Source organism: Microcebus murinus, chromosome 9 (assembly GCF_040939455.1).
Source record: "Microcebus murinus isolate Inina chromosome 9, M.murinus_Inina_mat1.0, whole genome shotgun sequence".
NCBI classification, from domain to species: Eukaryota; Metazoa; Chordata; class Mammalia; order Primates; family Cheirogaleidae; genus Microcebus; species Microcebus murinus.
The window spans coordinates 50253555-50271583 of NC_134112.1; the positions used below are offsets into that span (position 1 = coordinate 50253555).

General features: G+C 34.2%; 1 protein-coding gene across 10 annotated transcripts in view; it reads right to left on the minus strand.

Moving 5' to 3' along the window:
• Window positions 1–18029, minus strand: part of ADAM22 (ADAM metallopeptidase domain 22) — a 203987-nt gene that overhangs the window by 52860 nt on the left and 133098 nt on the right. For all 10 annotated transcript variants that reach the window (XM_012779568.2, XM_012779567.2, XM_012779572.2 and 7 more), the window contains exons 8-14: window positions 14486–14556; window positions 11565–11639; window positions 9945–10016; window positions 8948–9114; window positions 7108–7192; window positions 5990–6080; window positions 3969–4020 (exon numbers count right to left, since the gene is read on the minus strand). In XM_012779568.2, coding sequence (XP_012635022.2) covers window positions 3969–4020; window positions 5990–6080; window positions 7108–7192; window positions 8948–9114; window positions 9945–10016; window positions 11565–11639; window positions 14486–14556 — 613 coding nt within the window. The remainder of the gene's footprint in view (window positions 1–3968; window positions 4021–5989; window positions 6081–7107; window positions 7193–8947; window positions 9115–9944; window positions 10017–11564; window positions 11640–14485; window positions 14557–18029) is intronic.

Genomic DNA, 18029 nt, shown 5'->3' on the forward strand with positions numbered 1-18029 from the left:
ACTGCAGAGCATTCTATGAAATAACTGACCTATAATCTATAAATGTGTTAAGTCATGAAAGTCACAGACTGAGGAACTGTTCCAGACTGAAGGAGGCTAAAGAGACATAAAAATGAAATGTGACGCCTGATCTTGAACCTTTTGCTATAAATCACATCATTGAAACACAGGGACAATTTCAAATGAAGGCTAAGAATCAGATGATTTTACTGTTTGTATGGTGGTTATGTAGAAGGGTATACTTGTTTCTAGAAAATGCACACTAAGGTGTTTAGGAATGATAGGGCACCACGTTAGCAATTTATGATTCAAGGGACAAAAAGATTCTTTGTTACTAATCTTTCAACTTTTCTTCAAGTTTGAGATTGTTAAAAAAAAAGAAAATGTATGCCAAAAAAGTAGTAAAAAGTCAAAAGAAAAAAGGAACTTGGTTAGAGAACAATTTGGCAATATGCATTAAGAACCTTCAACATGAGCACACTCTTAGATCTAGTGCTTCTACTTGTAGAAATTTTTCTTGAGGAAATGATTAGCTATGTGCACAAAAATGTATGAATAAAGATAATCAGGATAGCATAATTTATAATAGTAATAATAAGAAAATAACCTAAATGTTCAATAGTGAGAGAACTGGTAACTGATACATTAACAGAATATCATGTAATTAATAATCATAGTGCTAAAGAATAGACTCAAAAATGCTGACTATATATAGTGTTAAGTGAAAAAATTAATAAACTAAATATTCAATAGGAACCAAATTTTATAAGACAATAATAAAATGGAAAGAGAAAAATACTGGCATAAATACTGCAGTATTATATACCTACTTACTATTGCAGAAAAGCAGCAATAAAAATTTTTGCTATATCTTCCAAAAATTGTTTTATATTGAACTTTGATAAAATGGAGAAAACAATTAAAATAATAATGAATAGTTTTTATAAAGTCTCTCCCACTAGCCTGCAAAGACTGTGTCCATTTATATCCCCACTTCTTTCTCACACAGTGGTTAATACTTCCTGAATCAATTACTGGAATTTATAATGATTATTTATCCTAAACTCATTTTTGAAGTGTTTCATGCCAAACTCTCCTTGTAAAGCTAATGTGGGTTTAAGTTGCCTCAACTACTTTACTTCCTTCACTTCCTTTTCCTAAACAAGAAATAAACTTTACTTGAAAAGTTTCTTACATACATTACTTCTGTTTTTCTTCTAATGCCTATACCTCATCCCAGGTCTTTATTGCCTTCCCCTCTAATCCATCCTATATATCTCTGCCAGAGTTACTGAATTTAATATTGGGCTTTCTTCGAGTTCCCTCTTTATTACCAGTCAAAATCTGAGATGGTTCCCTGCTGCCAAAGTAAAAAGTCACTAACTCTAAGAACCCGTAGGAGGGTTCTGTCCTCCTCCTCTGGCCTCCCACAAAGGCATCCCCACCCCCCAACACAGGCACCCTTGGGGTCACAGCCTATCCCAGCCTCCTGCTCACAGCACAGGTGGAAGCAACTCAGGCTGTGCTCCGACACTCAGCAGTGACAGTAAACTCACTCCCCGCCCACTGGGAACCATTTTTTGTATATAAACAGTTGAAATTTGCAAATTGCTCTTTATTTTACCACATTTGATTTCCTACAACTTCTACACACAGTTCTGTGTTCTTAACTGTTTTCAAGTAAGCCTTATTCCTCTACCTTAACATAGCCCCTGAAGTATCTAAAGGCAGGTATCATGTCTCTCTCCTGCTGCTGCCCCCACAACTTCTGCTTTGTGGAGTAGTGCACATCTATTGTATTCAGTTAAAAAATCTTAGGTTTTTTTTTACTGTTAAATAGGACTGAAGGTATTAATTTCAACCACGCTTTCCAACATTTAGCAGTACAGAGGAACTTTAGAAAACAGAAATGGGAGGGAATGCACCCATGGAAACATATATCCATAATTAGGGCTGTGATATTTGGTATAGATCAAATTTAGTGTTATATCAAAAAATGTTTAATATAAAGTACTTTTCTCTCACGTGTATCTATTTAATGTAGAAGAGTTCCAATGCACACAGCTATACATATGTAAGGGTAGCCATTGATTTCACTGTATATTATGCTTAGTGCTATGAAGATTGTCTACAAAAAAGTAATCATCAGAATAATCAAATATAGTAAATAGCTTTTAAAAGAAGTTTAGTAATTATTAGAAAATTATAATTGTAGAACCTTTACCATTTTCTCTCATTACTGAACAGAAAGACCAAGGATGCTTTGAAAAATATTTTAAATACATATACATTCCCTCTATCACTTATTTTCCTTGTTGTACTGTATCCTATGAGTTCAAAATTCAAATAAATGTTTATTGAAAATCACGTGTATAGAAAGGATCACGATGTGAGGTCTGTAATACAAGTTAGTGTAATATGTAATCCCTCAAAAATTTACAACTATTTGGGTATTAACAAGTGTTAATACCCATAGAATAAAATTATAATACAGGGGTTAAAATTATAAAATCTCAGATGTTTAGAAATATGGTTAGAGGAAAAGGAGAAAGACATTCCCAATGAAGAGAATATACTGGGGGAATCAAAAGAAGTTGTAAATTTATGTACAATTATAATGAACAAATTTTTAAGAAGCTGGAAATCTACGTAGAATTGTTAGCAAACCAAGAAAGATGAAAACTTAGGTACAATTATGGTGAGCTAGAATAGTAGAGGAAAACAAGATTGCAAATTAGGATGAAGAAAGGTTATGGACATATACATACTGGAGTAAGGAATTTAAACTTTACTCTTTAGACAGCGGAGACACAAAAGTTCTGAGCAAGCAAACAGCATTAATGAATAAGAGCTACATATTAACTGAGGGATAAATCTCACAGATATGTTGATCAAAAAAAAGCAAATCACAAAAGACTACATACAGTATGATGTCTTTCAAATAAATTGAAATCATGCAAAGCAATACTAGGTTTACTCCAACACACAAACATATAAACAGTAAATTTATAAAGACCTGTGAATTTGAACCGAATTAAAGATAGCGGTTACCTTGGCTGAGGATCAATGAGGGAGAACACAAGGGAGATTTAACCAGGTAGGCAGTCTTTTAATTTTTATAAGCTAGATAACAGGAAATAGCTGGAACACTTATCTACAGAGTTTGCTATTTTATTCTTTATACGTTTGTGATGATGATGGAAGTGGGGCTCAGGAAGAGAGAGAGAGCCTGCAAGTTGCCTAAGTATTTGGAATGTTGCCGAAACAATAACAGCACAAGATGATCAAAGGTTAAAGCAGGGTAGTAGTGAGAAGCTAGGAATAAAAGGATTGATTATAAAATTTATTTAGACCAAAAAAAAAAAGAAGACAAGAATTGATGTCTCACAGTGTGTAAAGGGTAGGATGGTATGAAAATGAAAACTGTTCAAGAGAGCAGATGGTACACTGCTCTTCCCAATGCCTTTTCCAGTGATACCACATTGTGAAGCCATCAGCGATGGCGTGAAATCAGCCACTGTGGGTGTATTTACACCATGGAAATCTGAGAAAGCCACAAATCCAGGCTGTTCTCTTATTTTTGTGTTTGAGAGTCAACTTACCAGCACACTATTGTTTGTAACCCATTTAATTAGAATTGAAGGAGATAAAAGGAAAGAGAATTAGAAGGTATGCCATCAAAAACAAAGTTGTTCCTCATTTCTTATATTTCTAGGCTAGACTCCAGGTTAAAAAAAAAATCTCTGAGGTCTACTAATTTAATTGACATCAACCGTTTTCATAAATAAAAGGCTATTTTTGTGAAAATATCTTATATACAGGGTCATTAAGACTATTTACTTCTGATTTTCTCATAAATGCCTGTGGTGAGGTTCCATGCACTAAGTTATCAAGTGTCATATTCCTAAGAAGACAACAGCACAGTAGGGAAAGGAAGAGGGAGTTATTTTCAAACAGAAGTGGCTCACCCAGTGTCTCCCATTATGCATCCAGACCACGTGTCCTCACATTTACACTCACCTAAGAGAACATGGATACACATGCCTTGTTATAAGGTGAACACAGCAACAGTAGTTTCTATTTTCAAAATACTATCTTTACTTTGTTCCTTAAAAACCTTTTAAAAACTAATACCTGCTTTTTAATTCTTCTTACACTTGAAGTTTTTTATGCAATGTATAACAAAAATATACTTTGAACCCATCAAGATTATATAATTTTTACTGGGAAAAAAAAGTCTTCTGATATTTTAACCAATGGCCATATTTAAACCACTTAAAATGGCTTAGAGACAACCAAATACCAATGGAATAGTGAAGAACTTTATGGCACGATTATAAAAGAACCCTATTACATGGGCCTTTATAGAAATTATTAAAATTTCTTATCCATTTTTAAAAGCCTATGCACTAAGGCTTCTGGCAGAAGGCAGTATGGTATTTTGGTTATTAGGAGAACAGCTTCAGAATTAGAAATATCTGGGTTCAAAACCTGGGCTTGCCGCTGAATATCTGTATATTCTTAGAGACATTATCCTTTTAAGATCTATTCACTTCATCTGTAAAATGAGACTAAAAATGAGTGCCTTGTAGAATTATCTTGAGAATTAAATGAGTACCTAGGTAGGTGATACTGGCATTCAATCATCTGGCATATAATGGATATTCTATAAATAGTATTATTTTAAAAATCATATTTATAATATTACTAAAATAATGAAATAAATATGTTTATAATCAAATTTTTACTCTAAATAGAGAGTATTTGACCATTCATGGTGAAGTAACTTTACCTAGTTGGGAAAAGATATTCTTCCCAGATGCTACACTTTGCATATTTTACTAACGTCCGTATTTCACTAAGCTTTTTATCAGGTCTGATCCTGATAGGGAAGTTCTACTTCTGTGGCCATACTTAGAAAAATTTTAAATAAACCACAATAAAACAGTATGCCTGAAACCTATATGCCCAGGATTCTCTACTAGACCCTTTAAAATCACCAAACTGAGCTTATTTTTCCCTTTAGGTTAAATTCAATGATCAATTTCTTATTACACAGATTTTGTTGTTGTTTTGTTTCGTTTTGTTTTTCTTCTTTTGAGACAGGGTCTCACTCTGTTGCCCAGGCTAGAGCTCAGTGGCATCATGATAGCTCACAGCAACCTCAAACTCCAGGGCTCATACAATCTTCCTGCCTCAGCCTCCCAAGTAGCTAGGATTACAGACGCGTAGCTACCATGCCAAGCTAATTTTTCTATTTTTTGTAGAGATGGGGGTCTTACTAAGTTGCCCAGGTTGGTATCAAACTTGTAGCCTCACGCTATCCTCTTGCCTCAGCCTCCCAAAATGCTAGGATTATAGGCATGAGAGCCATCATGCCCACCTTGTTGTTGTTGTTGGTTTTAGTGACAAGGTCTCACTCTGTCACCCAAGCTGGAGTACAGCAGCACAAACATAGCTCAATGAAGCCTCAAAGTCCTGGGCTCAAGGCATCCCCCTGCCTCAGCATTTCAAGTAGCTAGGCTACAGGTACACACCACATCTGGCTAGGTTTTTGTTTGTTTGTTTGTTTGTTTGTGTAGAGACAGAGTCTTGTTATGTTGCCTAGACTAATATCAAACTCCTGGCCTCATGTGATCCTGCCTTGGCCTCTCAAAATGCTGGGATTATATGCATGAGCCACTGCACCTGACCTTACTAGGCTTTAAATGGTTATACATGAAGAAATTTTCATCTAGAGTGTAAATATTCCCTTGTATTACTTTTAAAGACAGTATTTTGTGCTCTGGCTCTTTATTTGGACTTTTTTTTTTTTTTTTTTTTTTTTTTTTTTTTTTTGAGACAGAGTCTCACTTTGTTGCCCAGGCTAGAGTGAGTGCCGTAGACATTCTTATAGTATAAGAATCTGAATCAAAGAATATCATTCTCCAAAATATTTCCAGATAGTCTATTTTAAATACAACTAAATCGCACGTGTACTAAAACTTACCACTTGCTAGCTTTCTTTTGTCTGAGATAATACCAATATTATGGGCTAATGACTGGGCAAGTGTAACTGCCATTAAATCAGTTTTCCCAAACTGAAAAACAAAAAGAAAATATATGTAAATGCAAATTGTATTTCACTTAAGATGGGCCAGAGAAAAATATTACAATATAATTGAAAATAAGAAATTTCTGAACATTTTCTTTAGCAGAGGCTAAACCTATTGTAGCTAGTGCAGAACATGCAGCTGGGAAGAAGTAGGAAGAAATAAACCCATGTTTGATTAGGCCTTATAGGGAAGACTAGAAGCCAGTGAATCATCAACTTTTGGGTTTGGTAACTGAAATCTAATTCTGAGTACAAATTTCACCAGTGACATTCCTGAAGATCTTAATTCTTATAAATGATTGAAACATTCTTCTAGTTAATACAAAATAAAAATACATGTGTAAAAATTATTTGTAATTTATTCATCTTTACGTGTCTACTTGCACTCCTGAAAGTACCTCCAAATGGAATAGAATGTGGCTTCAAAAACTAATGGAATGAGTGACAGCAAGTAGTGATGATCTTTGGCCAATAGAAATAAGAACTGAGGATATTTCTTTCAATATGTAGCCTTCCAAAGATTCGAGTATTTTTCTTTTAGATCACTTACGTCGGGTTTAGTGTGTTAGTAGTAAAGGGAATTCTTTGAAAAAGTCATTCTATTTCTTCCTCTCAAAAACTTTGTCAAATACTGAGGAAAGAAGAAAATATTCAATTGGGTTGTAACATGACAACCCAATGCTTCAGGGAATTACTCAATTCTCTGGAAAATCATTTGAAGTAATAAATAGGGTCTATTTTCAATGAAGGTAAAGATTCTCTATATATAATCTATAAATAGCTTAATCTGGAAATTATTCTAAGTAGAACATGAACAGATTTATCACATATTATCTTGCATTATTTCCCTATTCTGTCCTCTGGTCACTTACAATATTAATAACTATATTGATTGTTAATGTAATAACCTAATATCTGGAGTTATATGGAATACTGAGAAATAAACTCTTAAATATCAGGAAAACATTTTCAGCCGTCATACCACTTGGTATTGTACAGATGTTCACACCTACTTCATTCACGCCTCCTCCTTTCAGCAACGAGCAAATCCCACCAATATAAGCTGCCCCGCTCCGGCTACTCTCAAATTGACTTCCCCTTTTAGAAAAGGAAATGAAAAATGCTTACTGCTCACAGCTCAAACATCATAGCACCTGTCATTATTATTGTACCACATTTATTTTCTCAATGTACATAAAATTTCTACACACTACATTCACAAAGTAAGGGGAGAATGTGAAAATTGTTTCCACACATAACCAAAGAAAAAGGTTTCTGAGGGATGTTTTCCCACATAATAAATAATTTAAATTGAAGTATACCTGTTAAAAAAGAATTGCTGATATGACATACTCAGAGAAAGAGACACAAATCACTTCTATGGTATCAAAAACACATAACTTGAATCTCATAATGGGAAGACATCAGACATTCCCACAATGAGGGTCAGTCTATAAAATAAATAACTGGCCTATACTCTTGAAACGTGTTAAGTTAAAAATAGACAAGATCTGAAGAAATCTTTCAGATTAAGGGAGACTAAAGAGACATGATGATTAAATGCAATGTGTGATCCTCAGCTGGATCTGGATAGGGAAAAATTAGCTATAAAAGATAATTTGTAAAATTTGAATATTTAGACTGCAAATGACATGAAAGTATTGTGTTGATTTTAAATTTTCTGGTTTTAATAATTTACTATGGTTAAATAAGAGAATCCCTTTATTCTTAGAGAATACACACTGAAGTATTTAGTAGTAAATGCCCAGTGTCTTCAACTTACCCTCAAAAGGTTCAAGAAAAAGAAAAAAATTGATAGATACATCAATGGATATAAGAAAGGAAGGAGGGAGGAAGAAAATCATAGAACAAACAAGGGAAATGTGAATAATTGATAAATCTGGATAAATGACATATGTAATTTCCTTGTAGTATTCTTGCAACTTTTCTCTAAGTTTGAAATTATATGAAAATAAAAAGTTTCCCCCAAATAACATCTTCTCCTTCAATTATTTCTTCAATAGTTTTGACTTTAGACAGTAAGTTTTAAAAATGCTACTATATATAACTTGCTATTATAATATGTATGCTACCAAAAAAAGAGAGAAAAAATTAAAAGTAAACTCCAGAAATACTAAGCTCTCACCTGAGAAGCAAAAACAGAGACAATGTTAACATTTAAAAGATGGCAACGTTAAGGAATATAATTTATCTGTTGTTACAAATATGCTATATGAGTATTAGTAGTACTTTTTTTTTTTTTTTTTTTTTGGAGGGACAGAGTCTTGCTTTGTTGCCCAGGCTAGAGTGAGTGTCATGGCGTTAGCCTAGCTCACAGCAACCTCAAACTCCTGGGCTCAAGCAATCCTTCTGCCTCAGCCTCCCAAGTGGCTGGGACTACAGGCATGTGCCACCATGCCCGGCTAATTTTTTCTATATATATTAGTTGGCCAATTAATTTCTTTCTATTTATAGTAGAAACGGGGTCTCGCTCTTGCTCAGGCTGGTTTTGAACTCCTGACCTCGAGCAATCCGCCCGCCTCGGCTTCCCAGAGAGCTAGGATTACAGGCGTGAGCCACCTTGCCCGGCATTAGTAGTACTTTTATTCAGTAAATGCTCTGATTAAATCTCTTGAAAAATTAAAACAGGCACGCAGTAATAACTCAGAATTAAATCTCTTACATTTTCATGACAACTTCAAACAACCTATACTTTAAAACTTCTTCCAAATGTATCTGCCATGTCAAATCCTAATTGTGTTATGTAGTAGAAAGGATACATTTCAGTCACAAGTAATAGAGCATTCAACATGTAATCAAAAAAAGTGATAAATCATTGCAAAAGTTACGTACGAAAAAAGGTGAACTGCATCGCTTTTCTCTTTGATAAAATCCCTCCTGTATTTCATAAACTCACGTAGGGTGATCAATGGATTTTCAGATATGGCAAACTTGTTGTCAGCCGCCCAGGTTTCCATGGCAACCAATACTATCCTGGTCTTAAGTTGGTCTTTATATATCTAGTATATTAATAAAATGAACATATCAGCCGTACATGTGGTGAAGTAAAATCATTTATGAACAGGACTATAAAGCTCCTTTCATGGGAACTTCTTGAGCTTTAGTTAAAGGTAAGAAACATTACTGCTTTGAAGGGAGATAATTATTTTTCTAATTTCCCTTGAGTAACAGAATCAAATTGTTTTAGGAGTAATACCCAAAGAACAGAGTACTTTTTATAGAAACAAATGATCCCTTTTTGACAAATATTTGCACCCTACTCAAGGTTCCCCTGAGTCCATTTTACATCACCCTGGAAAAAGAATTTGTACGTGCTTGGTTTCCCTAGCAAAATGTGAAACAATGAAGATGAAATAATTTCTATACATCCTGACTGGCTCTGATTAAACTTGTGGAGAAGGTACCAGCATAGCTTTGCCCAAGGAAGATTAGGAAAATACGGAAGTACAGTGGAATTATTTAGTTGCATTATTGCCACAGCACCAGGCACTCTTGAAAAAGGCACAACTATGGTACTCTTAGTTCACCAACACTAAAAGTCACTGTGAGTATCTTTTCGGGAGATATGACTCAACCTTTATCTTTATGGTGTGAAAGACACAGGAAGGAATTTCAGGCAAATCTGTGGATAGATAACCTTCACCACTTCCTCTTCCCAGCCAGAGATCAAAGTCAATAAAGTCAACTGCAAGGGCACCAGGGACTTACAGGATACCTTGGCTAAAGTGAAACTTAGAGCAGTGAAAATATAAGAACCATTTTATCCATTCTATTAACAACCAGGAGATCAAATTCCTCTAGGGCAACATTGAATTAGCTTGATACTTACTAAATCTGCCATGTTCACCACAGATTTCGCATAGGTATTAGTATGTACAACAGAAAGCCGATGTTTTTTAAACTGAAAGCAAAAGAAAACAAGTGAAAACTGTCAAAGTTGAGACCAAGTTCTTTATCTGCTGTGGAGCTTGAGGCAAGGCTCTTAAAAGCTTGAGGCCTCAGTTTACTCATCTGGGAGATGAAGTAAAAAATACTCCATTTCACAGGTTTATTTTTATCAGGATTATTATTCAGAATGATACAACACATGAAAGCCATCTATGAACTGCAAGGCACACAAATCCAAGTAGGAGTATAGCCAGAAAAAATGAATGTGAATACTGCTAAAAGTATAAAAATTTCCAAGTTCTATAAGACTTTACCTAAGATAAAGGTCACAAAAAGGTGGCCTATAGGCTAGATGTGGACCACATAATTATATGTCTTTTGTTTGGCCTCTATGGTACTTTAAAAATCAAGACATATCAATCATTTCTGGCCTCACTTAAAATTGGCATCCCCACGTGGTAATAACTGGCAAGTACTGAGAGGCAGCTGCTCCCTTTAGGCACCATGTACCTTCTCTTTCACCACAGGCCTCACTCCTCCCTATTGTCTTATACTTACCTGGTTCGTTTCACTTGTGTTTTCTGTCTACGTATGTCTATAGACATCTGAATTTATGACTATCTAAAGTGTTCAAAATGTATGTTTTTAGAGATTATTTTATAAAAATCCCAGGGAACAGTAACACTCACTGGATTCAAATAAGTAGAACAATAAAATTTAAACCTAGACTGACCAAGGAAGCAGCACTCAATCCTGACTGTATTGTTGTTATTATTCTAATGAGCAATAATAAAGACCAATATTATTTATTTGATTATATATACATAGATGACATTTTCCCCTCAAATCATTCAAAGTAAATTAAAATGTACTTGTACCTGAAATTAAGTAAAATTCAGCAATGTGTATCACTGAACATTTTTAGTTTAAAACTATAGTTATGTGGAACAATTAGCATTATAATTCACTGCTGTGTTATGAATGTGACCATACTGATTGCAATGTGCCCATGAATTGAATATACACACTATGGGTTGAAATAATTTGACTCAAGAAGGAAGTTTTGCTGAATTTTTATACTAATCTTCACTGCTTAGCCATGTGAACATTTCCATGTGTTTTTTTTTTTTTTTTGCATGGCAAGAAAGAGGAAAATTGCTTTTATCAGGATAACGATGAACAAACTAAAGTGTCACATAATTGGTGCCTCACTTAACTTTTTCAATATAAAATAGAAATTTCCACTTTTCTTAAACACTGTCATTTTAGTAAGTAGAGAGTCAAATATTAGTAGTACCTATATTAAGCAAATTCAAAGAGTAGCATTATGAGCCACAAAAATATTTTTGGAACCTCAAAAATTATTGCTAGTTACCTTCACCTAAGAATATTTCCTACTTGCACGTTGTTGCTGGTTAACAAATATGTTTGGTTACACAAATACTTTCTCCAGGTTATAACTTGATGGGCTTCTTGTTTCTTCTAAACATATTTTTGCACCCACCAGTTTTACTCTAGGCATGGACAAAAGTTAAAAAAAAAAAACAAAAGTAAATCCTACCATGAGATGATCATTCACAATCATCAGTTCAATGTATTTGGTTTCTTCTTCCACATTACGAGGATATCGACGAAGCTGCAACATAGTAAAGGAAACGGCACCAAAATAAGCCCTCTAAACTGTGCTGTGAAAAACTAAAAAATACTGAAGAAATCAACAAAATTCCCCTTTTTATTCCTTTGGCATTTAAAAAAAATTTTAATTTACTTAGTTTCTGAGGTAATAAAATTTACATGTTTCAAAAAATTAAAGAAGTATAAAATGCCATAGGATGAAAGGCTTCCCTTTCGCCTCTGGTCTCCCCACTCTACCCATTTCCTACTCCTTCCCTCACAATGGGTACAGCGAGTCCAGAAATATTTATGCATAAAAAATTAAATATGAATATATACTTTATGTTGTACTTTCATTTATTTTACTGTCTTCTGCATTCAGACTATTTTAATTTAACAGTATTTCTTAGAGATAGTAATACATAAAGAGTATCCTTTTCAGTCTAATTTAGGTCCTGAGGATCTCTGAGAAAGTACCAGGAGTGAGGTGACTGACACTTATATTCTTGAATCTCCAAACTGGAATTGAGACATACCCTTCCTCTGGTATGGTTCAGGGCATCCTTCAAATGACAATGGGGAAATGACAATGGGGCTTTGTTAGGATAGCTTTGAGAACCCCCGAGGCAGTCTTGGATTATCTATTATAGCTAGATGGCTTCTGCTCAACAACAAATATTCTCTACCTCCAAAATCACAACCAATGAATGTTACAGGCAAGAGCCACTAAGGCAGCCATTCCCTTTGTTCTTTGCAGTTAGTCTAAAACACAATCATAAAGAAAGTTTGTAAAATTAACATTTCCCTTTATGCCATGGTTCAATACATATTTTTTCAGTAAATCTTTTGTTGACTTGTCCAAGGGCCATTTTTGTGATGAGGGTATACAATCAAATTTATATCAATACATACATATGTCTTGAGTGCTGCATTTAAAACTAACTAAAAAAAAAAAAGTTCCACATGAATTTTGTTTGTTACTAATTGCATTCCTAAACTCAAAAATTTCTTTAAAAAAAATCTCTTAAATTGATAGGGAATAACAGACTATAATTCTGAGGTTGGAAACCAAAAAGTAACAGTACATTGCATCCAATGACAAGAGTCTTTTTTTAAAACAAAAAGGAGAGGGATTTTTTAAGATGATGGGATCTGCTTTGCTAATTGTGGGAGAGACTTTACTAGTTAATACACTAAACTTTCCAATAAGTCCCAACATGTTCTTAATGTCAGAGAGTGGCCATATTGAGCACACTGTTTTACAGCACCTCACTTCCACGTGTCCACAGCTATCTCAGAAAGAGCAGTCAAGGGTTTATCTGCTTAGCAAATGACTGGATGTCGAGATGCTTATGAAGAACTTCAAGGAACATGTCGAAAGAATATTATCCTATTCTCTCAGTTAATACTTCACAAAAATAGTGTTTCAAATTAAATACTGATTATAATTATTTTTATCTAACTGGGCTTCAAGGTATATATGTCTCTGTATCTATTTGTGTATGTATGTGTATTCACAATATCTATCTCTCTCTCTCTCTCTCTCTCTATATATATATATATATATATAAAAGTTCATGGCAGTCATTTGTAAAACACATGGGCTTCTAAGAGGCAATATATAGAGCATGTGTGGTTAAAAGCACTCTCTGAGACCAGACTTACTAGGTCAGAATCCCAGCTCCACCACTGGGTCACCCTATGTTATCACAGGCAAGCTTCTCAAGCTTCATTGTCCTTTATCAGTAAAATCAGAATAAGATAGGATGAGTATCTCTAATCCAAAAATCAAAAATCCAAAATGCCCCCAAATCCAAAACTCTTTGAGCTCCTACATGATGATCAAAGGGCATTTCATATTTTCGATTTTTGGATTAGGGATGCTGAACCAGTAAGTATAATGCAAATGTTCCAAAATCCAAAAATATTTGAAATCCCAAACACTGTAATAATACCTTCCTCATAAGGTATTATGAGGATTAAATATATTAATACAGTTAAAATTCTTACAATAGGGCCATGCATGTGGTAAGTATTCAATATAATTTAGCAATTATTATTCACAATGAAAATCTGTCATTTTATTTCAAAGTAATAAAAAGAAGATACCTGGTTCCTTCAACTGCTTGATCTTACTAGAGATTTCCTTCATCTTGTGTTTTTGGGGTTTTATGCACCCATCCCAACGCACATAAACCACTACCACAGTGGTGATAACATCTTGATTCTGATGGCCAGAGATACTACATTGTCTAAAGAATTTACCAGCTCTATGATTCTGGGTAAGTCACTGTCACATGTCAGAGCCATCAGTTTTCTTTCTGTGAAAGGGGAATAATAGTACCTACTTCATTTGATTTAAAGCACTATATAAATAGTTGTTATTATTATTACCTGGTTCAAGATCCAGTTGAACAAGCATAAAACTTATGTCCTGATTTTATATCCTGGACTCCAAAGTAGTTCAAGTGATACTTTAAAACCTAATATATTCACTCTTAAGGAGTTATCTTCAAGGGGATAAAGACAAGGATATGTCTGGTACAAGATTCCATGATGTGGGGCAAATGTGGGCAAGAAAAGAGGCCTATGGTAGAAAGCACCTGAGATGCCACAAGCAGGACGCCTCTTAATACATAATATGATGAAGAGACATGTTATCACCACTATCTTGAATGCTTTTTGAGTTTATGAAATAATATGGTCCCATTTCTAAAGCTCCTACAGATCTGCCGCCCTTTCTGTTTTCCATGCCTGACACAAGCCTGAACTAGTACTCATCCTTCTCTCACAGAGACTTAATGTAGATTTAAATGATCGGCAGCCAAGTGTTTTAAAATATCATGACATATACCTGTGAACACATACCTGCCGTTTACTCCTCTTTGGTCTTGGCTTCACAATGAATTTTGGTGGAGTAATGTTTACTTGTTGGAATTCTAGAAGAAAATTAAATTTAAATTAATTTAACTTAGTGCATTTGTGAGATTTCTTTAATCCAGGGCAATCAAAGTTTTACCTACCCTTCCTGCTTATGAATTATATATGTTGTACTTAATGCTCACACAGAACATTAATCTAAGTAACTATATTATATTAATACCAAATATATAGTGATTAATTACAATTCATAAAATCTCAAACTTTATTTCTGTTCTAATTTATCTCAATTTTTTTCATATTTCTCCTATAAATACTATCACATTCTCTATCAAGAATCTCCTAAATAGCCAACTTGACCTTCACACTTCCATTACTAACCTTTTGAGGCAGCAAAATAAAAGAAGCAATGGGAAGCAAGTAGAATAATCACACACTTACAAGTTCATGATTTACCGAGAAATTATTATAGGACACCGATGTTTTGAGTGAACTTTTTCCAATTAGTTGATAGATCTCTTTGCCCATAATCAAATTTATCTCAGGCTTTGTCTGCTCTTAGAAGCAGGTGTGAAAATCTGAACTCCTTCTAACTTGCAGGTCAGAACTATACATCAACTGTTTATGCATATAGATTCATTTCCGGATATATGATTAGATTACTTGTAAGGGAGGATTTTTCTACAAAGTGAAAGAAAAATTGCAATTATTCCCTGTGGTATAGATTTACTAAAACTTTAATGGTTGATTAAATAGCATGAAGGAGTCTGATGTGGAGCTTCCCATGGAAGTAATGCTACACAACACTAAGGGAGAGCCATTATCAATATTCTTGGGTACTGTTTATATAAACTGAAAAGTGCTTTGAAATTATACCACTGTTCCAAAATGTGATAAAATGTATTTGCTTTTCACATGATTGAGTTATACTAATAGGAAAAAATCACCCTATATTATCAACCTATGTAATTTCAAAAAAATTATGAAAGATTTGACAATATATAAAAATACTATAATCAAGTGGGCTTTATCTAAGAATGCAAATTAGTTCACATTGAAAAACACAAATTTATACAATTTACCATGTTAACAGAGTCAAGAAGAACATTATAGGATCATCTCAATAGATGCAGAAAAAAATATTTGACAAAATTCAATGCCTATTGAGCAATAAATATCAACAGGGAAAAAGAACACTATTTCATAATGATAAAAAGATCAGTTCATCAAAAAGATACAACATTTTCTCTTTCTCTCTCTTCTGGAACAAGCTAGCTGCCTTATTCCAAGACGATGGGGAGCAGGCAGCCCTATAGAGAGGCCCATGTGGTGAGGGACTCAGCCCTAACAACAGCCCTGAGTGAGTTTAGAAGCGAATCCTTTATCGTTGAGCCTTCAGATGAGATTATATCCCAGAGACCTTGGGCCAGAGGAACCCAGCTAAAGCAAACCCAGGTTGCTAACTCTCAGAAACTGTGACATAATAAATGTTTGTTGCTTAAAGCCACAAAGTTTTAGAGTAATTTGTTACATAGCAATAGGTAACTATTAATAATATAACCTCCACACTAAAAATAACCAAACACTGGGGGAAATTGTAAAAGTCCTAAATAAATGAGGAGATATGCTATGTCTATGAACTGGAAAACTTAGTTCTGATGTCTCTTTTTCCTCAGTTAATCTATGCATTCAATACAATTCTAATCAAAACCCCAGAAGAATTGTAGAAGTTGACAAGCTGGCTATAAAATTTGTATGGAAGGGCAAAGAACCTAAAATAGCCATAACAAATCTGAAGAAAAAAAAAATTGGAGGATTTATGCTACCTGATTTCAAAACTTAATATAAGCAAAAAAGCATGATAAGGGTACCCAAATAGAATAGAGTTAAGGAAGAGACCCATATTATTAATAATACATTTTGACAAAGACATCAAAGCATTCAATGATGAAAGGAAATACTTTTCAACAAATGATGTTTGAATAACTGGATATCCACACACAAAAAATAAGATAAAATAAAAACTCAATCCCTACTTTTCAGCATGCACAAAAAGTAATTTGAAGAGTACCGTAGATCCAAACATAAAAAATAAAACCATAAAGCTTTTAGAAGAAAACATTGGAGACTATTTTCACAACTTGGAGGCAGGCAAATATTTCTTAGGATAGAGAAAGCAGTAACCATAAAAACTGATGTTAGACTTCATCAAAATCAAAACGTTTGTACATCACAAGACACCGTTAGTTAAGTGAATGAGCAAGCCAAAGACTTGGAAAATATTCAGAAACTATATCTGATAAAGGCCTTATACCTTATATCCAGAACATATAAGTATTCCTACAACTCAGTAACAAAAAAATTCTGATTAATTGCCAATAAGCATATGCTACACATCATTAGCCATAAGAAAAATGCAAATTTAAACCAACTTGAGATAGCACCACATTGCAGCAGAATAGCTAAAATTAAAGAATGACACAGCTAATTGTTGGTCAAGATGTAGCGCGACTAAAACTCCCACACAGTGCTGATGACAGCATCAAATATGACCACTGGGAGAAAAGGTTCAGCAATTTCTCATAAAACAGTGGTTCTCAAAGTGGTTCCTGTACCAGCAGCATCATTACCTGGGACTTGTTGGAAATACAAATTCTCAAAACCCACCCATGACATACTGAATTAAAAACTTTTGAGATAGGGCCAGCAATCTGTTACCAGCCCTCCAGGTGATTCTGATGCATGCTAAAGTTTGCGAACACTCTTATACAGCTAAACATGCACCCAACACCCTATCACCCAGCAATGTCATTCCTAGGTATTTACCAGGAGAATGAAAATAAGAGGCCCCCCAAAAGACTTGTACAACAATATTCATAGTTGCTTTATACATAATAGCCTAAAATGGAAACAACCCAAATGTTCATCAAAGGAATGGATAAAAAATTGTGATGTACTCATACAATAAAATATACTGAGTAACTTAACGGAATGAACTATTGCTACTGCTGGCAACATAAATCTCATAGGCGTATGCTAAGCAAAAGGAGCTGGACATAATATATGATTCCATTTGCATGAAGTTCTCCAACAGACAAAACTAATCTACAGTAAAAAAAAAAAAGAAGAAAACTCAGAAAAGAGATTGCAAAGGTGGGAGGCAGTGATTGGGAAAGGTACAAAGGAAGTTACTGGGATAATAGAAATGGTGTATGTCTCAAAATAAGTGTATATAAGTCAAAATTCATTGAAAAGTACACAAGATTTATGTATTTCATTACATATAATTTTTTAAAAACTGGTTGCTAAGTGATCTATAGAAAATAAGATTTTCCCAAATTCTAGTTTTAGAAACAGTGGTCCCGAGAGATGTGCCAGGTAAAATAAAAGGTTCTACAGTCAAACAAATTTGGGGAACACCTGATCATATTTCTATCTCTGGGAAATACATAACCTCTAGCAAGATAGTGATGCTGGTATTGCATAACCCAGTTAAACTTTATTTATCCTAAAATAAATAAGCTTATTATAG